Source organism: Cavia porcellus, unplaced genomic scaffold (genome assembly GCF_034190915.1).
Source record: "Cavia porcellus strain 051 isolate PalLab524CR breed Dunkin Hartley unplaced genomic scaffold, mCavPor4.1 scaffold_17, whole genome shotgun sequence".
NCBI lineage: Eukaryota > Metazoa > Chordata > Mammalia > Rodentia > Caviidae > Cavia > Cavia porcellus.
This window is the reverse complement of record NW_026947500.1, coordinates 67,807,166-67,829,312: the sequence shown is the minus strand read 5'-3', so window position 1 is coordinate 67,829,312 and position 22,147 is coordinate 67,807,166. Positions and strand designations below refer to the sequence as shown.

At 43.4% G+C, this 22,147-nt stretch overlaps 1 protein-coding gene across 1 annotated transcript; it reads left to right on the top strand.

Annotated features, from left to right (window-relative positions):
* The first annotated feature begins 4 nt into the window (after window positions 1-4).
* Window positions 5-20,959, top strand: LOC111755838 (zinc finger protein 426-like). The gene is made up of 8 exons (XM_023563673.2): window positions 5-430; window positions 9,301-9,391; window positions 10,531-11,466; window positions 14,407-14,493; window positions 15,522-15,648; window positions 16,368-16,448; window positions 17,080-17,165; window positions 18,539-20,959. The coding sequence occupies exons 3-8, from the start codon at window positions 11,284-11,286 to the stop codon at window positions 19,574-19,576; spliced, it is 1,602 nt and encodes a 533-aa protein (XP_023419441.2). The 5' UTR covers window positions 5-430; window positions 9,301-9,391; window positions 10,531-11,283; the 3' UTR covers window positions 19,577-20,959.
* The last annotated feature ends 1,188 nt before the right edge of the window (window positions 20,960-22,147 follow it).

Sequence of the window (22,147 nt, the reverse complement as noted above, 5' to 3'; positions counted from 1 at the left end):
TAAAGCGGAAGTGACGTCACCACCCACCGAAGTCTTTCCGGCGGTGACTCTGCGGGGTTAAGTTCTTTTTTCCTTAGTTGTGGCTGGTTTTTAAGCTAGTTTTGGTGAGCCGAGCGACGTTGAAGAATTGGTGGTAAAAACAGTGGTGAGAGGACAAACAGCACAGGATTCCGATCAGGCCGTGCGCTGTCCCAGCGGGATGCCTAAGGCCGCCGGGCCTGTATCCCTCCGGGTCCTGCCGGGAGCCGCATCCTGGGGTCCAGAGCGCGCTTCCTTGGACTCCTTTGGGAAGCCGCCCTCGCGTCTTCTAAAGGTTCCCAGCAATCTGTGACTTTTTCCGTAAAGAAAGGAATTCTCCCTCAGTCAGGTTCCCTTGACTCCAGCGCTGTGACCTCGGGCTTCTCGGACCTGGCGATTCCGGTGCGTCCCGGTGAGCACTGGGAGAACGCTGGCTTGAGAGCTCTTCTTTCTCCTGTTTGAGACTGGGACTCGCTCGGTAGCCCAGGCAGGCCTCAAATTTGCAGTGATTGTCCTGCATCAGCTTCCCTAGTGCTGAGATGACTGGCGTACACTACCACGTCAGGCAGGGAGGTTGACAAGCCCAGGATCTCTTAGCACTTCAGTATCCGGGAGAGGATGCCAGGTGTTATTAGTGTTTTAGTCATTTTCTTGTTGTTAGGGTAAAATACCGCACAAGTGAACTTATAGGGTATTCGGGCTCGTGGCTTCAGGAGTTTGAGTCCATGGGTGAGTCAAATGCAGTGGCACGGAGGGAGGGTTTAGAAGGAGGAAGATTCACCCTTCCAGGTCACGCTCCAGTGAGCTTCCTCTACCAGACCCAATGTCCCATCAGAGCTTTGAGTTCTGCGTTCCAGTGGATGAATACACCAGTGACCACAGCGCACCTGTGATCCAGACATCCCCCAAAGCTGCCTTTGCACACATAAAACTTTGGGGACATTCTAGATACAGAGCACGATGAGTGAATAGGAAGTTGCCAGGAGAACTAATTTTTTGCTTTCGAAATCCCTGTGGAACTATAAGTGGTATTTGAGATACTGCAGTGATCCCTATAACTGCTAAAGGAATAAGAGGTGGTCTGTACTGTTACGGCCCTGATGCATTCATGAAGATATGTGATTTGCTTTTATACTTTGGGTACTTGTCAGAAGGGAGCTTGCCAAAGGACTTTTCTGTTTGCTTTTCTACTAATTTTGGTGAAGGCGGAACTCAAGGCCTTGCGTGTGCTATGCAAGAGCTGTACTGCTGTACCCGGCTGGAGAACCTTATTATTTTGATCCAGGGTCTTGCTAACTTTCCTAGGCTGGCTTTGAACTTGTGATCCTCAGCCTCTCAAGTGCTGAGATTACAGGTGTGCACCACCATGGCTGGCTTCCATCTTGTGTTAAGGAGACCTCACAAGCAATGCCAAACTTACGGGGTGTCTTTTCTGTGATCCAAGCATAATGGGGAGCTGGTTCATAGGCTCAGGTTTGTGAGGGCCTCTGTTTCCCAGAGCCTTCGGGATGCACTGGCAGAACCTCTGTTCAAAAAGGGTTCTCTTGGCAGGCACTGATGAGAGAGCTGCTTGGTTTTAGTTTAGATATAAATGAGGACTTCCTCGATGAGCAATGTGTGGTCACTGGCGCCTGGGACGTAGGAAGATGTGCAGCAGTTCTATGTCCTTCGTTAGCATGTCAGCCAGCTCCCCCTTGGTGCAGGGTCACCCTGTGCCCGTGCTGAAGGAATTGTCAGGAAGGGACTGAGCAGGGTGACAGATTGGTTGGGGCCTGGAAAGAATGTTTTATGGAAGCAGACAGCATGTGTGGTGTGGAAACAGACTCTGAACGATACATGTTAACCAAATTTATAAAAGCCCAGTATTTACTGGTTGTCGAATAAGTAGAATTGCTCATTTCAGTTACAGGTTTTGTGAGTCTTGATGGTTGAAATTCATCATATTAATTAAGACTATAGAAATCTGTAACAAGATACTTCTATTTTTAGAATTAAAAACAGGAAAAATTAGGCTGACAGATGTGAAGCAGTAGAGATATTTGCCCCTTCCTGAACTGAGTTTCATAGAACTTTTCTTATGGCCATGGTTTAATTCAGATTGTGCTGTAGGATCTGCTTTTTCCTGGGGCCGATAGGGTCCCATTTTCTTAGGACAATTCATTTGAAGTCTTAGTTCATGTGATTATTTATTTATGTCATTTATTTTTTTATGACAGGTTCTTACTATGTATTCTAGATTGGCCTTGACCCTCTAACATAGCCCAGGCTACCTAATCCTTGTGATCCTCCTGCCTCAGTCTCCCAAGTGCTGGGATTATAGATGTGCACCACTTCTATGCCTTGCACAAATTTTAATTGCACGCTTACAGTTTATAATCATACACTTTTGTGCAAATTTTACCGTTGCTTTTGCAGTCAGGAGTGGGGCTTTTCAGAGGTAGCTGTATCTTGAGTGTGTGGTTCTGGGATTGATTCATGGTGTGGTGCTACGATTAAGCCTTCTCTAGCTGAGTGCTGAGAAGAGGCAGGTAGCCTGGAGAGAATACAAAGGACAGAAAGAGAGCTGCTGTTGTCACTTGTTTTTGCTTGCTACTTGTCAGCTTCACTGTTCCATGACTTTCTACCCTCCATGAATTGTTTCTCCTCTACAATACCCTTTCTTGGAGACCTCTACAAACTGTGAGCTAAATAAACTTTCCCGTTTTCAATTTTGATGTTGGTTATTTTGTCTCAGGAATGAGAAAAGTAACTAAGACACCTTGTCTCTGGAACTTGGATGTTCCCACACTGAAACTCTTACCATTGAACACCAACTCCTTAATCCTCTCAGCCCCAGCCTCTGACAAACTTTCATAGATCTTGTGTACTAATCTCACTACTCTGTGTACTTCATAAAATGAAGTCACAGTATTTGACTTCTTAGTAAGTGTAATGTCTGTGAGATTCATCCAGGATGTATTATCTGCCAGACATTCCCTTCATCGTAAGGGAAATGCATGTACCATCATTTGGGTTTGTTTCCACTTTTTTCTTTTTCCTGCACAAGGTGTTAAAGAAAAGGAAGCTGTACTCTAGGATCCTCTGTTGAAATCATTTTAATTTGCACAAGCTATGGAGCTAGGGAAAAAGAGTTCCTAGCAAAATAATTTAAACTTTTTGTGTCAGTTTTACTTTTTTCTCTTAAAGCACACATACGATGCAGGTTATATTTGCATACACTGTTGACAGGATGGTCCCCTCGCCCTCCAGGTCTGGAGATTTAACTCAGGAGGTGTTGAGCTACATCCCCACTCCTTTGTTTTTAAATTATGAGACAAGGCTGCCTTCAAAACTGTGATTCTCCTGCCTCAGCCTTCTAAGAAGCTGAGATTACAATTAAGTACCAGCACACCTTGCTAAAAAGGCTTAAGTTTATTAATTATTTGTTAATATATTTGTGCCTAATATGAAATACTTTGTGAGACTTAAGTAGTGTTTTTTGTTTTTGTTTTTTTTTTTTTGTTTTTTTTTTGGTACTGGGGATCAAACTCACAATCTTGTGCTTGCCAGGGAGGCACTTATGCCACTGAGCTAAATCTCCAGCCCTTTAATATGGAATACTTTGAAGACAGTGCATCTTATGATTATGGGAAATTTAAGCAAGGCCACTATTAAGGTATACCCATTTTTCCATTCTAAATGTAAGATTTTTGGGGAAGCCAGGTGGGGTGATGTACGCTTGTAATCTCAGGACTCTGGGAGGCCGAGGTTGGAGGGTTATAAGTGTGAACCCAATCTAGGTAGTTTAGTTACTTAGTGAAACCTTGCCTCAAAATTAAAGAAACGAGAGACGTGCTGCTCTGGATGTAGCTCATTGGAACAGTCGTGGTTCAGTCCCCAGTGCTGCTAAAAAATAAAATGTAGAGGTCAAAAGTCTAGAGGTATGGCTCAGTCATAGAGCATTTACCCAGCATGCAGAATATCTTGGGTTCCATTCTATTGTAATCCAAGTAGTGAATATTGTAATCCTAGTATTGTAATCCCTATTCTAACCTTCATCACAATTTGAAAAGTTGTATCTATAGCCCACTGAAATGTTATTGGAATCTCAACAAATTAATTCCAGTCTACTATCTCCACTGCAACCCATGGCAAGAGTAAAGACACCAAGACTTATTCAAAGTTAAGGGTCCTAAGCTTGATCCAAGTGAGACTGTATGATCCAAGGCCTGTCCAGGGGTTATTATCTGGTGAAGAAGGGAGTGGCTCAAGGGTGAGTGACGGGAACTATGTGAGTAACTAGAGCTGGCTGTCTAAGTGAGGAGAAAAGCATCTTTGTGTTACGCAAGGAGACATGCAGAAACACCAGTCTGAAAGCTTGACTGGGCTAGCGTATTAATGAATTTAAGAGGCTGTTGCTTTAGTTTCTAGTATGTAAACTTCTGTGTGCTGGGGAGTCATAGCCTCTTACTTTGAGGCTTGTACCCAGCAGACATTTCTGGAGCTGAGTGGCTCTGCCATCCCACCACACTTCAATCTTTTACAAAGAGCACTATTCAAGGAAACCGGAGACTCTCAGGTTTGCCTCTGGGATTACATATCAGTACTTAAGCTGGCTGTATTTGCATCACTTAGAGCCAATCGAATGGAGAAGGAAATAGTATAGCCCGCTCTGTACATGCTGGTATATGGAAACAAGACTCATTTTAACCAATGTTGCAGCAGTTGTTCTGCATTCAAGGGAGTTGCTCAGATTGTCTCCTACACATTTGTGGCACCATAAAATATTTCTTTGCTTGTTTAAGTCACAGTGTTTAAATTTAGTGGAATCTATAGATTATAATTTGTGGCCCAGATTGACCAAGGCAACAGTTTTGATAACTGGTGGATTTTTATTTAATCTGAATTTTAATTTTAAATGTTTGGTTTTTGGAGACAGGATCTTGCTGTGTAATTCAGGCTGGCCCTGAACTCACTAGCTGCATCCTCCTGCATCAGACTCCTGAGTGCCAGGATTATAGGCATGTGTCACCATGCCTGGTAATTGGTGCATTTTAAGTGATAATTTAAAATCTCAGGTACCTTTCAGTTTTTCCTCCTTGCAGTGTATGTTTTAAGCCAGGAAGTAATCAGGGGCTAGCCGGGTGTGTGTGCTAAACCTGGCATCTTCTCAGCACTTCAGACTGAAAGTTCCTCATTTTCTGTCTGACTTGAGGTTGTCACTGCCTAAAACTAGCCTTCCTCCCCGCCCTCTGTGTCTTTGGGCTTCCTGATACAAGTTCTTCCTTTCTGCCTCTGGCTGATAAGAGGAAAAGCAGTAGAGGTTGAGACCGTGTATCTCTGGGGTGCACAGGCTTTAGGATAATCTGTCCCTTTGCTCCTTTTTTTGTTTTTTAAATAAACTGTTTAAAGAGTGGTTTGTATATTTGCATGGTGAGTGAAAGGGTTTTGGCCCAGACAGGACTCTGTAGCCAGAAAAGCCTCAACCGGAATCAGGGAGCTCCTATCTCCTGCGCCCCTAGGAATTTATCTGTGATTCTATCTCCCCCCACCCTTAGGAATCTGCCCCTGGCACCAAATGTGTGCCAATGAGACACCTGTGCATCTCTAATGGCCTTAGGCCACTACCCTAAGCTTAGGCTACTTATATACCCCCCCATACCATGTGTCTGCCAGAGAGAAAGCCAGACTCCAGCGGTCAGGGGGTGTCGGTTCTCTCTCTCCCTGTTCTCAGAATAAAGGCCTCTTTTGTTTTATACTTCTCATCTTTTAGATATAATCCTATCAGTGAGATCTTCCCTCTCTGTCTTCAGATGCTCCTGAGAAGCTGCCGCTGGTCTCAAATGGCCTGGTATTGAGCATTTGTTGCTGCCTGTGGTTTCCACTGCCCTCCCTGCTGAGCCTCTTTCCAGGGTGTCAGCTTAACTGAGGTCAAGGTGTAAAGCTGTGGGGGACGCAACACAGGGACAGCAGACTCCAGCTATTTCCTGGGAAGGAGGACCCTCTTGTCAGGCTGAGAGAGTCTGGCAGTGTCCCTGGAAATTGTGTGCCCTGTTCATGGGCTGCCACATTGCCAGTCTCCCTCTCAGCACCACAGCATCTGCCTGTCACCTACAGTCTGGTCAGACCTTGAGGACGCGGCCTTCTCACCCCGACCGTAGTTCCCTTGGGGAACCACAGCCACCTTGGCTGCTGTCTCATGAAGGCTGACTGCATGGGTTCAGGAGCCCTAAGATTGTCCGGGAGCCACCTGGTTGGGGACATGGAGTTTTGGCAGCACCTGCAAGGACCACAGACAGTCTTCTAACAGGCAGCGTCCCCAATGGTACTGGTCACATGTGTATCCTGGAAAGGCAAGCAGTCTAATTGCATTGTGTCATGTGGCTCATGGGTGTGATCACACACCCTGCCTGCTCCTGAACACCAACTATATTTTGTTCCGTTTTGGCCTAGAGGTCTCTCTGCAGAGAGCACCTGTGAATTCCAGCCCCACCCAGTCAGGGAGACAGGGGAGATCTATCAGAGACAGCATGATAAACACATCAAAGAACAGAGACATGTTCTGTACTTACTTTCTTAACTATGTCTCTCATTGCTGGGGCAAAATCCCATAAATAAAGAGGAGGCTCAGTTTTCAGTCGTAGGGGGCTGAATGGCATGGACAGGGGAGAGATGGTCAGAACTTGGTGATCATGGAGCAGCGAGAAATCAGGGGAGCAGCCTAATAGCAGATCAGCTGTAGCCCCCAAATTCAGTCACTTTCCACAGCCCTGACTATCAGTGCATGAGACCCTGAGGGGACATACGGGCATAAACCACAACATCCACAGGTCCCGAGGTGAGAGAGAAGCCCGGACATAGCAAGGTGCTCAGCCTCAGGTCAGGAATGAGGCAGAGAGGGGTGCTTAGCATGATGCCTTCAGTTTAGCATGGTGCCTCGACCTTCAGGCTTTCCCACTGGGCTTCTGTGATTCCCTGGTGTCAAGAGTGCACTAGGAGAGCCAGGCATGGTCGGCTGTGCTTATAGTCTCAGATACTCAGGAGGCTGAGGCAAAAAAATATCTTGAGTTCAAGAGTTCAAGAGCAATCCAGGCAACACAATGAGACCTTGTATCACAAATCAGAAATGAAAACACCAGGGAAGCCGGGACTTAGCTCAGTGGCATAAACACCTGCCTTGCAAGTGCGTGGCCATGAGTTCGATCCCCGGTACAAAAAAAAAAAAACAGAGAGAGAGAAATGGGAGACTGACTTCTGTGGCTCTGATTTGGATCATTGGTTTGAATTGCAGTCAGCTTATGTGGATAAAGTGGTGTGGGTAGCAAAAGGCCACCCAAGGCGGGGAAACTTAAACTAGGTTGGGGTATTTGGGTGCCACTGAGTTTCAGATAACTTCATGTCAGGCCTGAAAGTGGGTGTGGAGACAGCAATTACGTAAAAAAGCATCACCAGGCATCACCTCTGTGCACAGAGCTTAGTGTGCTGTTCATGTCATGTAATGTTAACAGAGCATACAATTCTCTCATTGCATAGTGGGTATGGAAGGTGAAATCAGAGCAAGATGAGTAAGCTGGTGTCTGGTGCAGTCCACTCTGGCTGTGCACATTGTTGTATTTCCTCCTAATAATGGATTAATAATGGAATAAAACAGTCTGTATTTTAAGATACAAGCAGAGGTACTTAGCTTTCTGTATGGTGGCAAGTTGTACCCTCCCAAAGATCCCCCTGTCACCATTGAAGACTATTAATTACTCCTCAAGTTTAGTCATATTCTTAAGAAACATCATCACCAGAATATTATTTGAAGTTTAGCAAGTTAATTCCAAGCTACCACTTGACCTCCAGTGCAGCCCATGGTGAGAGTAAAGACATGAAGACATACTTTTGGCTATAGGCAGCCAAGGGATCTTGAATCTGGACCAGATGAAAGTTTACAGAACAAAGGCTTCAACCCAGGGTCTAACCCACATTTTATTAATTTGTGGAGGAGGGAGTGGCTGGAGGAAGAGTGACTGGGAGAATAGAGGGAATTATGTGAGTACTCTGAGCTGGGCCAGCTAGAGGGCAGAAAATGCCTCTGCGGTGTGCAGAGAGAAGGGTGTGCAGAAAGACCAATCTGCATAACAGAGCTGAGGTGGCGTTTAATGCTGAGAAGAATGATGCTTTAGTTTTGATGTGCAAACCTTTTTTGTCCTGACAAGTCGTGGCCTCTTTTTTATTATAAAGAGAAAAAAGTTTCAAAACACAATACTTAGATAACAATGGCATATGCATTGTCTATTATCTTCAGAGCAATTACTAAGAGTAAAAAACACCTGCATTCAATCATCCAAACAATGCTGGCACACACCTTTCTCTTAGTGAGCTCAGAGCAGTTGGTAGTATAGCATTTTATTTCAAACCCAGTTGATAGTCCTGGAGCATTGGCTGTGCATCCTACTAGGCTCAACCCTTTAGGGAGACACTGAAGCAGGGAAACAGTGACTGTCATCTGGCTTCACAGATCATGCATCAGCACCTCAGCCAGGCCTACTTACATTGCTTAGAGCCCACTGGAGGGAAGAGGAAACAGCTTAGCCATCTTTGTATATATCAGTCCTTGAAGATAGGCCCAGGTTTAGCCAAGGTGGAGGTCATTGCTGTGTATTCAAGGAGAGTTGTTAAGGTGATTTTCTTTTTTTCTTTCTTTTTATCGGTACTGGAGATCGAACTCACGACCGCCTGCTTGCAAGGCAGGTGCTTATGCCGCTGAGCTAAATCCCCAGAACCATTACAGTGATTTTCTACACCCAAAGACAGAATTATAAATTTAGTTGGTAATAACATGTAAAACAGTGGGGAAGAGTTAGTTCATGTACATAAACCCATGCGTATGACTAACCCATACATTTACCAAGCAAAGAGAAAATAGAACGGCTACATTTCATGTTTCTGTGAAGGGTATCAAAGTTGTAGTTGATATCCATGGTACACAGCTTTTTGTTTTGTCTTGTGTTAGGGTTTTTTTGGTGGTGGTTGTATTTGAGATTGAGCCCAGGACCTTTGTACTGAGCTACATTGCCAGCCTCCGTTTATTTTTTACTTTGAGACAGTCTCACAAAGTTGCTCAAGTGGGTCTCAAATTTCTGATCTTTTTCCTTTACCCTCCAGAGTGGCTGGAATAACAAGTGTTCTCCCATGCATCTAACTTCCGTTAGCCCCTTCTGTGCATCACAGAAGCACTTAGTATTCGTATACTTCATCCTTATCTCATTTGTGTGCCAGGATTAATTTTCCTTTTGTTGTCCCTTTTTTGTTTTGTAGTTGTAAGTGATGGGTCATCAGTTGGAGCTGGAAGAGCTGTGTTTGGAAGACTGCAGAGGACCTGCTTCTTCTGGAACCCTTTCCATTCTGAGTGAGCTTTCTCATTTATGCAAAAGATTCCTGGTTCAAAGATTTCAGGTCCCTGCATACAGCAGTTTAACCCGATATGACATAAGAGTAATCAATTACCAGTGTAGTTGGGAATGTCAGAAGGTGTTAGTGATTTGAGTTTGTTGTATACTATCATATTAATAGGGCATTATTTTATACATATTGTGGTTATACTTTACTGATGGATGTTCATGACCAAGTTAAAGTGAGACTTCTATTGATTAAATTACTTTCCTGTTATCTGCCATGATTGGTTAAGTCTCCACAGGATTTGCCTTAGGACCATGTAAAGCACCTCTTAGTTCTCCTGTCAGTGTCTGCTGTCTGGATGAGTCATGGCCACTGCTTGACCAAGTTGTCTCCTAGGAAATCTTAGGAGACTTCTCTTCTGATGACTCTTCTTAGGCACACTGCACACCATTAATCTCTTCCTCTGTGGCCCAACAATCTCCTTGGCCAGAAGATGGAGACTCACCGAGTTATACCATGTCAAAGCAGAAATTTTCTTATATCCTGGGTCCTCATTGACCTCAGAGGTCCTGGGGCAAAATATTGACTCCTCTTAGTCTATCTTTCTAGTTTTGGGCCTCTACACCTCAGTTGTTGAATATCTAGAAGAAAAAGTTAATGACATCAAATTGTAATGGGAGCATTGAATTTATTATCTTTTTATCTGTATACCAATAATATTGAATACAAACTAGAACTGTTATTTTCTACCAATAATGGATGTTCTAGTAGTTGGATTCCTGTAGAATAGTAACAGATAACAGCTACATAGTTTTACACAGCAAATTTGATTCAAAGGACATATGTAATATTTTAGTGTGACAATCATGATGACATTTTTATAACACACTTAAAATTTCCATCTTGATATAGATATCCTTTTTAGTCAGTCATCTGTGTCTAGTACATAAGAATCTTTTGCCTAAATTGGTGGCCTTTAATGGGGGTGTCACTGAATCAATTTTTGATAGTCTAGACTGCTTACTATCTAAGCATCTCTACATATAGTGGCACATAACATGTACATCACATAAGTTTTTGTTAAAGGCAGATGTCTGAATCTGAAAGAAAATGTCTATCACTGTAAATAATCCCTGTTATCTATTTTAGAAAACCTGTACATCTGAAGACATGAATACGTTTAATACACCATGAATATAATAACAACCTATTGTCAAATGGCAAATAAATATATGAAAAAATGTTCAACATCATTGGTCATTTGAGAAATGCAAATTAAAACAACACTGAGATATCATCTTACTGCAGAAAGAACTGCTAACATCAAGAAATCAACCAGTAACAAATGCTGATGGGACTGTGGGGAAGAAGGAACCCTTCTCTGTTGGTGGGAATGCAAACTGGTACAAACACTGTGGAATTCAGTGTGGAGATTCTTCAAAAAACTAGGATTGGAGATTCCATTTGACCCAGCTATTGCTCTTGTGGGTATTTTCCCACAGCAATATATGAACATCCATGTTTATAGCTGCACAGTTTGTAATAGCCAGATCTTGGAAACAACCCAGATGCCCATCAACTGAGAAATGGATGAAAAAGATGTAGTATTTTTATACATGAAATACTACTCAGCCACAAAGTATGGTAAACTCCAGCAGTTAGGAATACTCTGCAGAGATTTTATCTAATGGTCCTTGATTGATACCAGGTGTTTTTTATCTTGAGTAGGTATATAAATTAAGTCTGGAGGAGACAAAGGAAAATAAACAATTAATTATGTGTGGGCCAAATAACAAAATGGAAAGGATAATTATAATGGATAATTAACAAAGAGTTTTCCACCAAGAGTAGCTACTAATGGCTTCCTAGAAGGATGAAGTCCAAGGAATTTTGGAATCTGATATGTCATTGATTTGTCATCTCATAAAAGTTATTGAAGTATTAGTTGAAGGGTCAGGAATGTACACAGGTCTAGTTTTTACAGTTGTTTTAAGTTTTAAGATAATGCTCCAAGCAATTCCTCTGTGGTTGTCTCAACTGGAATATGATCATCAAGACACTCTGATCAAGGTGCACACAAACAAGGTGAATATGGGAATACACTCAGGCCCCTAAGCAGTATATCAGGCACATGATTGCAGCCTTACATACCTCCATATCTCATGGTGCACAGTTCCTTGCTCTGTGAACCAGAGATGTATCTCATGTACAAAGGTGAGAAATTCCATCAGTTGAGAAATCTTTACATCTGTACCTTTTGCTTTCTGTAATACAGCAGGCATTACTATATACAACTGTCATTCTTTTTTCCCCCAATGCCATAGTCTATTTTATTTTATTGGTACCAGGGATCGAACTCAGGAACTCGCACTTGTCAGGCAGGCACTTACGTGACTGAGCTAAATTCCCAGCCCTATGGCTGTCATTTTTGAGAACCTGTTTGCCTTGTGTTTTTTACCTGGTGGTGGGATCATACTGCTGATATCAGTGGGATCAGTATTGATATCAGTACACCTCTGGGATTGATGTTGATGATAGTGATGGAACCAATATTGATGATGTCAATACACTTCTCTCCATTTTGTGTGCTCAACTAGAGATAACTCTCACCTGCTATGTGATGCATTTTCCCGTACCCTGGGTCCCTGTTTAGGCACCAGAATGCCACATTCAGTGCAGCTGGAGAGAAGCTCCTTGTGGGGAGGCTGTGAAGAAAAGGCAGCAGTTAAAATGCAGAATGCTGAGGTCAGGTGGAGTCTTCTCTTGGTTGGGGATGGGGGCTACCCAACGGCTGCAGTGCAGTTATTATTTATACATGCGTCAGGTTGGTACCAGGTGAAACCCTCTGCCTAACCAAGTGTTTGCTCAGCTCGCCTTTGGTGCCTGGTGTGCTCGGGGCTGGAAAAACTTATTTACCTGGCTCAGGCAGGGCACTTTGTGTCCTCAGGGCTAGCCTTGCTCTGTCCCCCGCATGTGCATGTGGGATCCACCTTCAGTTTAGTCAGTCCCACAGTTGGCAGTTTTGCATTAATTAGACCGAATGTTAACTCCTCCCTTGGATTTTGCCTTTGGCTTAGTAGAAGGTGCTGTGTGGTTACTCTCCCTGGATCTGTCTCAGCTCAGTGTCTTTTGTGCTATCTCTGTTTGATGAAAAATTCTAGTTGCATGTACCAAAACTTTCAGTTTGGTGGGTTGAACACCACCCAGTTCATGGTGAGGGGCTCAGGCCAACTGGTACTTGATGACTTTTTTTGTAGTAAAGGTCTCACTGTTACTCTGTCGTAGCTTCAGTAATACACATGCCTAGTGACCTTTTTATTGTATAATTCAGGTCTAAACCCACCTCTGGTCACATTGAGAACTATAGGTTGAGAGCTATAGATTGAGTATCAGAAAATGTGAAATCCAAAATGGTTGTGAAGTATAAATATTTTTTTTAGATGGGGGTCTTGCTGTGTAGTTCAGGCTTGCCTTGAGTTCACAATGTAGCCCAGGCAGGCCTTTGACTCCTGATGGTTCTCCTGCCTCAGCTTCCTGAACGCTGGGATTACAAGTATGCACCTCCTTGCCTGACTGCTTTTTGAATGCATGGCTAAACTAGGTAAAGTTTATGCAAATATTCCAGAACTGAAAAATCTCTGAAAACTGCAACACTTTTTAAAATCATAAATCATTTCAGACAAGCAGTCCTCTACTTGTAAATCAACCATGATAGACCAGTCATTGGAGAAGGAATATTTGTCCTATAACAACCACTGCAGTAGAGCAAATGTTAGTAACAAATGTAACTGTGTTGAAATCTTCATTCATCACCTCCTCACTGGGTAAAACTGGGATGATTACTAGTGATTTATGAATGTAGGCTTTTCCAGTATCCATTAGACATACGGCTTTTTTTATTTTTGGTATGGAGAATTGAGCTCAGGGCCTCATGTTTACCAGGCAGGTGCTGTGCCACTTAGCCACATCCCCCACTCAGTGACATTTCTTATAAAAGGTCATTACAATAATTAAGGGGCTATAATCACATATTTTGTGGTCAGGCAGCTCAAAACCACTGGTGGTATATGTATCCCTGTCCAATCAAGCAACATAAGACAGCCCCATTGGGTGGTAGACTGTCTGATGGGCCGGTGACACATATACCACCAGTGGTCCAGTCACGAGAGCTCATTAAGTGAACTCATGTTTATGATGTTCCTAGTACAACTTTTGACACCTTCTCATTTTCAGAAAATGGTGACTGATGTTTCTAATATGATTGTCAGGTAGTTTTGGTGATTGTCACATCCATCATCTGTACATTGTTTTGGGGGTATTACTAAACAGTCGTGCTGACTGTTGCTGATGTGATAGCACTCAACCTTGAATGAAGAGGAAAGGGACTGCCACTCTATGGAGCTTCAGAAGTTGTCCTGAAGTGACCTTGAGTCAAAGAAAGGCATGTTTAAGCGCACAGCTCCTTCAGCCTCACAGGGAGGGGGGTAGCCCTGGTGAGTCCATCATGACCTTCCAGGGACTCTGCTTTAGGTTTCCTTACAGCACCATACGGAGCCTAGAGCCTGGGCGCAGGCAGCCAGGCCGCTGATGCAGTTAGGATGTGCAGAAGTGAGGTGGCACCTCACTGGGTTTTCACGAGTTTTATCTCCCCGGGCACACAGGCATATTTACCCAGGCTTAACTTTCTTCACACATCACAAGACTGACCTTTTTCCTGGTGGCCAGCATGGCACACAGTCTCCTTTTCTGGCTCTGTGTGAGGCAGCTGCTCTGGATCTCAGGAGAGTAAGCATTAGTGGGTGTTTTCTTGAGTGTGCAGGGATACAAAGGGACTTGTTTTGTTTGGTGGTGCTGGGGATTGAAGAGAGGGCCTTCTGTGTGCTGGGCCAGCACTGTACTACTGGGCTATAGCCTCAGCCTAATATATGTGGGAATTTTGAACTAGGCTGGAGTAACTTCCAGGCATGTGAATGTGCGGTATATGGTGAACTCTGGGTTCTCATGTCTTCTTTCTCCTCCATGAAGTCTTTTCAGATGGACTCAATGTACCTTCATGAAGAAAAGACAGAGTCCAAAAAGAAGATGACTGCATGTCTTTCAGATTGGTATCAGGTATGCTGACATAGATCTACAAAATCATAACTCTGCATCCACTAGGGGACATAGTTTCTTCTATGCAGAATCATTTCCACAGCATCTATCTAATGTCTGTCCATCTGTTTATGTGTCTATGTATTATCTATTATCTATCTATCTATCTGTCTATTTATTAAATAATTCAGCCTTACTATCACTTCTCTATCATTATTTTCTTTGACACAAGATTTTGGTATGTAGTTAACACAGACATTGAAGTTACTGTTTAGCCCAGAGTGGCCTTGAACTCATGGCAGTCTTCCTGCCTCAGCATCCAAGTGCTGTGATTACAGACATGTGCCACCACAGCCAGCATCTCTCTATCTCTGTCTTTCTGTGTCTTTGTCTCTGTGTCTCTGTCCCCCCACCTACCTATTTCACCATTTTATTAAAAGACGTAGTTTTGCTGTTCTGTGCAGTATGGTCCTGAACTCCTGGATTCAGTCTTTCTCCTATGTTTACCACCAAATAGCTGTAAGTGTGCCTCACCACACCCAGCCTCCAAGACCTTCTTAAAGCTTCACTAAAGGACTGAGTCCCTCAGTGAATTTCCCCAGGGAGAGGAACTACGTAGTGTTGAGGGATTACTTTAAATGTGGAGCATTTCACATTTACTCACCAACTTTTTCTTTTGATGCCGACTGTGTGTTTCTGATCTTGCTGAGCATTCTGGCAAGTGGTGAGGGGTGTGAAAGTGTCTTTTGGCTCAAGAATTCATTCATTCCTCACAATCATCAGGCATCCATAGTGCTCTAGGGTGTGCCTCCATAGGGAGTCATCTGATGAGCATCTGTGATAAGATGATGTGTAGGAAGGGCCATTAAAGCCACATGACCAGAGGAGATCCATGGTGAATGAGTGTGGACAGAGGGAAGAGTCTCTCAGAGTACTGAACCCTGGGCTAGACAGTGGGCACCTCACAACCCTGCACAGCCCCCTCATTTTCCTGTGAACCCGGGTGATTGTGTCATTTGGCTCAAACCAGCTTGTGTGTGGTGATACAGGAGCCAGTGAGCTTTGAGGATGTGGCTGTGGACATCACCCTGGAGGAGTGGACTTTGCTGGACCTGACTCAGAGGAAGCTGTACAGTGACGTGATGCTGGAGAACTATCAGAGCCTGGCCTCTGTGGGTAGGTGCACCATCAGGCCTTGTGGACTCTTAGGCAGCAGATTATGCTGAGTGCTATCAGCACTCAGTGTTTGTTGCAGGATGAGTGAAATCAAGTGTGTATATGGAGAGAAATGACAAAGATACAGCCCCTGCCATGATGGCTTTAGTCTACACTCACACTTCTCAAATTGTGGTCTGAAATCAAGGACATTATATCACCAGCAGTGTTTGATTATACATTCCCAGTCTCCCTCTGTGGCATACTGATTGGGCCCTGCCAGCTGTGTTCTTCAAGCCCTCCAGATGGATCTGAAGTCCTGTAAGGTTTCTGAAGCACAGTTGTATGGGCTGGGCATACATGTCAGAGGTAGACTGCTTTCCTGCAGGGAAAGATCTTGGGTTCCATTTCTAGCACCATACTTACACACAGACACACACACACACACACACAGATACACACACACACACAATGAAATTCACAGAAATATTTACCCTACATAATGAAGGTTTCTGTTTCATACAGTTTATTTTATACTTAGATAAGAGACTTAATGTTTTGTAAACATAAATCTGGATTTAGTTTTCAGTGGTCAGAGACAATATTGTTCAGGTAAAGCAGAGGGGATATTTGCATGTTTCTGAAAATTATTTAATTTCTCCTATCAGAACTGTTATTTGCTGAATCTGGTAGGCCCTTCATGTCTTGCACTCTGTGACTGTCTGTTTCTCCACCTACAGGATGTGAGCTCCTCAAACCCAGCCTCATCTCCTGGTTGGAGCAGGAAGAGTTAAGGACAGGGCAGGGAAGAGCTCTCCAGGGTGAGTGCTCCTGAGAATGCACTCTGGCAAGCTCACTGTTTCTAATGAACTATTATTTATTAATGTTTATTGTTAATCTCAGAAGCTCTGGGTCATTTTCCTCAGAAGTTAGGAACACTTCAACCTTCTGTATGGTTTTACTTTCTGTCTTTTCTTTCCTGTGACCTCACTATATAGATTGTGGTTTTCCTTCTTTTTGTCCACTGTTTTGATGTCTATCTCTTGTCCTGCATTTCCATTTTCTTCTACCATAATGTCATTCTCTTTACCACCCGATTTCACTTTGGTAGAATGTATCTTTTATAATTTATCTTTAATTTTGTCCTTACTTTAGTACTGCTTGTTTCTTTAGGTTTTTGGTTTTTTTTGCTCTGCAAAAACATAGTCTTGCTGTGAAGTTCAGGCTTGCATTGAATTTGCTGGGTGGCCCAGGCTAGCCCAGGACTCATGGTGATCCTCTTGCTTCCCATGTGCTGGGAGTAGAGACGTCTGCCATCCCTATCTTGGTGCTTCTTCTGGTAAAGCCATGTTCAATCTGAAACAGAAATGCTCCGTGTCATGTTCCTGTCATTTTCTATACCAGTCTCTCAGTCTCCGGAACCTGTAAGTTTCTTTTTCTCTTTGACTGCAGAATGGAACGTGGGACTTACAACCAAAAAGTCAGCAGGATTTCAGCAAGATTTTCTCAGAGGACAGAACTCCCGGGGGACATTCATGGTAAGACTCAGAGGCTCACTTCCTTCCTTTCTCTTTTCCTTTGTGTCTCTCTTTCATTCATTCATTTATTTATTTATGATTTCTTTGTAAGTGTGAAGGTCTCACTCCATAATTCAGGCTGATCTTGAAATTACTATATAGGCAAGCAGGGCAGGTTTGGAATTCATGGGGATCTACTTGCCTCAACCTCCTGAGAGCTGTGATTAAAAGCATGTCCATTAGGTCCCAGCACAAGGATAGTTATTTTCCATATCTCAAAGAGATGAGCAATTCTGTTAAAGTAAGTCAGAACAGAGAGAGACATTTCAGAGAATTTGCCTTGACATAAGAGGGAGAGAGAGTAGCAGCTTTGGAGGGAAGCCTGGAACATGGTGAGTTTGGAAGAGCCCCAAATCTTTTGTTTGTTGCTTCTGAGTTCCCACAAGTACATATTCAAAGACAGTAACTTGGTAGTTTTAAAAAGACTTTTTGAAACCCTATAGAGATTTTTAAAAGTCAAAGTAGGTGGCAGAGCTCCTAGCAGAGCCTTGCATCATTATAGTTTGTAGAATTCAACAAACCCCCAGATATGTTGACTCATGCCTGTTTTATTTGCTTTTCTTTGTTGCCAGGAAACATTCCTGACGCCCACAATTTCAGGGAGGAAAGATTTATTGAACTCATAGTTTTGCGAAGTTGTAGTTCATAGGTGGCTGGCTCCAAGTCGGGGTGACATGGCAGAGCGTACCACAAAGGAGAAACTGTTCATGGCAGGCAGAAGGCAGAGGAGCAGTAAAGCAGTGAAGCAGCAGCAGCAGCAGCAGCCACCGCCTTCCCCTCCTTTTCATTCCTTATAGGCTACCTGCCTTTGAAGTGGTGACACTCCAAGAAGGGACCTTCCCATCATCCACACCTAGTATTATGCAAAGACCAGTAGTGGACTAAAGTAGTACACCATACCCTTAATGTCACCATCTTCACCCACTTCTGTAAAGCCCACCTGTGAACACATGAGGCTTGGAGGGATTATAACAATGCCTATAGGCTAGTTATTTGGGAGGCTGAGAAGAGAGGATTGCTCGAGTCCAGGATTTGAGGCTATCCTGGGCAAGACAGCAGGACTGAAACTATAAATCAATGAACAGGGGCTGTATACATGTAATACAAATGATCATGCTGACACAGTCATAGTAATATTTTGTCTTTGGATGCGTGGAGTCTTTTTTTTTTTTTTTTGCCTTTTTCCTTTTTATTGGTACCAGGGATCAAACTCACGACTGCCTGCATGCAAGGCAGGCGCTTATGCCGCTGAGCCTAATCCCCAGCCCCTGCATTGAGTCTTTTAATGAATCTGAAAAATCTTTTAATCAGCATTTCTCCTTTTTTATCAATAGGCAGGAAGCCACAGTGGAGCAGAGCTCTGTGATTGTAGAGACTTCATCAGTGGACACGTGTGCTTGAAATCACATATGGGAACTCAGAATACAGGGAGCACTTCTGAGTGTGATCAGTATGGAGCAGACATCCTTCCTCTGCAGAAGGAAATCTCTACTGGAGAGAAATTTTCTATGTCGAATCAGTGTGAACCAACATTTAACCAACCTCAAACTGTCCCTTACCCAAGAAAGTGCACTCAGGACAAACCCTTTGAAGGCACTGACCATAGGGAAGCATTTGTTGATCACTCAGACTTTCAGGCTGACCCCAGAATACACAGTGGAAACAAACTCCATGAACTGAAGAAATGTGGGATAGATTTTCTTCACTCCAACAGCCTTGATGTGCTGATGCAAACTCACAATGCAGAAAAACCCTACAAGGATAAGGAATGTGGGAAAGGCTTCACATATTCTGCCTTCCTTAATAGTCACATGGGCACCCACAGTGGAGCCAACCCCTACCAAGGTAAGGAATGCAGGACTGTCTTTACAACATCTTCTCAATTAACTGAACATGTGAAAAATCACGCTGTGGAGAAGCCCTTTGAGTGTAAGGTGTGTGGGAAATTCTTTAGAACCTCTTTGTCCCTTCGTGATCATCTTCAACTTCACACTGGGATAAAACCGTTCAAATGTAAGGACTGTGGAAAAGCCTTCATTCAGAACTCGGAACTCACCAAGCATGTCCGTATCCACACTGGAGAGAGGCCCTATGTGTGTAAAGTGTGTGGGAAAGCCTTTGTCAGATCCTCCCGCCTTAATGAACACATGAGAACTCACACTGGGGAGAAGCCTTTTGAATGTGCGAAATGTGGGAAAGCATTTGCTATTTCCTCCAATCTTAGTAAACACCTGAGGATTCACACTGGAGAGAGGCCCTTTGAGTGTAAGGAATGTGGGAAAACATTTACACATTCCTCCAGTCTGAGTCATCACATGCGGACTCACAGTGCCAGAAAACCTTACCTATCTGTTACATGGGAAAGCCTATAAGTTTCCCACATGTATTACCCTTCACATGTGAATTCACACTGGAGAAAACTCCTATGAATGTAAACAGTGTGGGAAATCCTTGAATCCTCTAATTCATTGCAGTTACATGAAAGAACTCACATTTACCTATGAATGTAAGGAGTGTGGGAAAGCCCTCAATTGTTTAAATTCCTTTCCCAGTCAGGAACAAAGGCATACTGAAGAGAAACTTACCAAAGTAAGAGATGTGTTAAATGTGTCCTGTTCACTTTGAAGTCTCAAATTAACTCGGGAGAAATCTTCCAATGGGAGGCATTTAGAAACATTTTTACTACTATCTCAGGTCTTAGCAAACATGTAAGAGTTTATAATGGAGGTGATTCTATGTCAGTTGGGGATGTGAAAAAGATTTTGCTATCTCCTAAATACTTACATCAGAAATTTTGCTGGAGTGAAGCCGTATGAATGTAGAGAATCTGGAAAATTCCAGAAACCTTAATATTTATATATGAACTGACACTGAAGAGACACTTTATGATTTAAATAGTGTGGTTCCCCTTTCGATTTGCATTTTGAAGCCCCAAACCCTACTGTCTCCTAGTGTAAGGGTACTTGGACTTCAAACGTCACTCAAATGAGGCTGAAAGAAAAATGAAAGTAATAGAGAATCAGTCCTTAATACGACATCCTCAATGTCTCTGTGAGAAGAGAAATTGAATTCATGTATGTTGGCACATGTATTATCTCAGCATCTTGAAAGTCTGAGACAGGAAGATCAGAATTTGGAGCCTAGCTTGGGCAACTTAGTAAGACCATATCTCAAAATAAAAACTAAAAAATGGGTTGAGGAGGTAGTTGGATAAAAAGGCCCTGAGTTAAATCCCCACTCCGGGGAGGAAAAACTAGAAAGAAAGTCATGCCCAGAAAAGACCCATGTGAAGATACCAAAAGGCGACTATTTGCAAACTGTGGGCAGAAGTCTGGAACAGAATCCAACCCTGCCCACAACATGGTACTGGACTTTGAAACTCTAGAAGTGAAATTCTTTTTTTTTTTTTTTTTTAAAGCCATTCCATCTATGTCGTTGTATTATGACAACCCTGGAGATCTAATATTGCAAAAAACGTGGGGAATGCTTAGGCATTCCTCAAACCATGATAGATTTCATATGAAACCAGTGTGTAAAGAAGCCTTAAAGTTACAGAGAATGTGGGAAAGGCTTCATTTAGTTTCAGTTGATTAAAAAGAGGGAGTAAATCAATGCAAATGGAAAGGCGAATGGAAGGTGTGTGAGAAGATTTTCTGATGTTATCATATCTTGGAATTCATTTATAACTCCTCTGGAAATAGACCCTGTGAAAATAAACAACTTAAAAGAATAAAAGAAACTTTAAAGTACAGAAATCAGTGTACAGTAGACTCCCTATTATTGTTATTATTGTTATTATTTGGATGGGGCAAGGTGTTGGAGCTCCTGGATAGGAGTGGTAGGAGCCAAGGGTTATGACTGATCTGGGAAAGGTCAGTGAGAGAAAAGGACACATGGACTTGAATGCTGCCCTGGGCATCTGCACCTCAGGAGGAGGAAACTGGATGGTGGGGAGGCTGAGAGGCTGAGGGGGTGCAGAAGTGCAGACCTGAGCAGGTGCAGGAGCAGTGGGGAAGCAAGAGGAGACTTAAGTGGGAGGGGAGAAGAGGGTGGCTGTTGGGGCTGGGGTGCAATGCGAGCAGGGTGCAATTGGTGGAAGGTTGGGAAAGAGCTAAGATGGAGGGGTCAGTGGAGAAGGACTCAAGGTGGGTGGCACTGAAGGAACTGATGGGTGGGAAGACAGCAGGAGACTTTGGCAGTGCTGCAGGAGGAGCACAGAGAGAGGAGCTGGCGAAGAGTGAAAAGCACCTGGACCTGTGGAACCCTGGACCACTTACTCACGTGTTAACAATAATTGTCTAAATCTCAGACATTTGGAGAGGATAAACATGTAAGTAGGTGGCCATTTGGATTTACTGTCCAGTTTTTAGAGTGGTCAGCTGAATGACAGAAGAATGAGTTTTTATCTTTTACGTCAGGATAGAAATGGAATGGCTTGAGATTTTTTTGGGGGGTGGGTGGGTAGAGGAAGAAAGATTGCTTATGAGAGAAAGTAGAGACCAACCAGACAGGGCAAATCAAGAAACAGAGAAGCCATCTCCAGTCTTTTTCTTGATGCTAGATGGAGCAGGCAGATGACCAAGTGAGACATCTCCAAAATAGGTGGCTACCAGGGATTCAGAGTCCCAGAGGTGAGTATGACCAGTATGGGATTGTTGTGATCAGTACATGATGTCAATTTGAGAAGTTTAACAAGCAACTCAGCAGGGAGCTAGTGTCCTTGCTTTGTAAACATCCTGATCCTGTTCAAGAGGATGGCACAGAGATGTAATTGCTGCACTGCCCTGGGTGGGTGGTGATAGCCTGCTTACAGTATAAGGGAGGAGAAGACGCTTGCTCTCCCCTCTTTGGTCTCATTGCTTTGCTGTCTTCTGCCACCTTGAAGTGTTGCCCCAGTGCCATGCCGCTCTGCCCTGGAGCCAGCTGATTATGGACTGAAATCT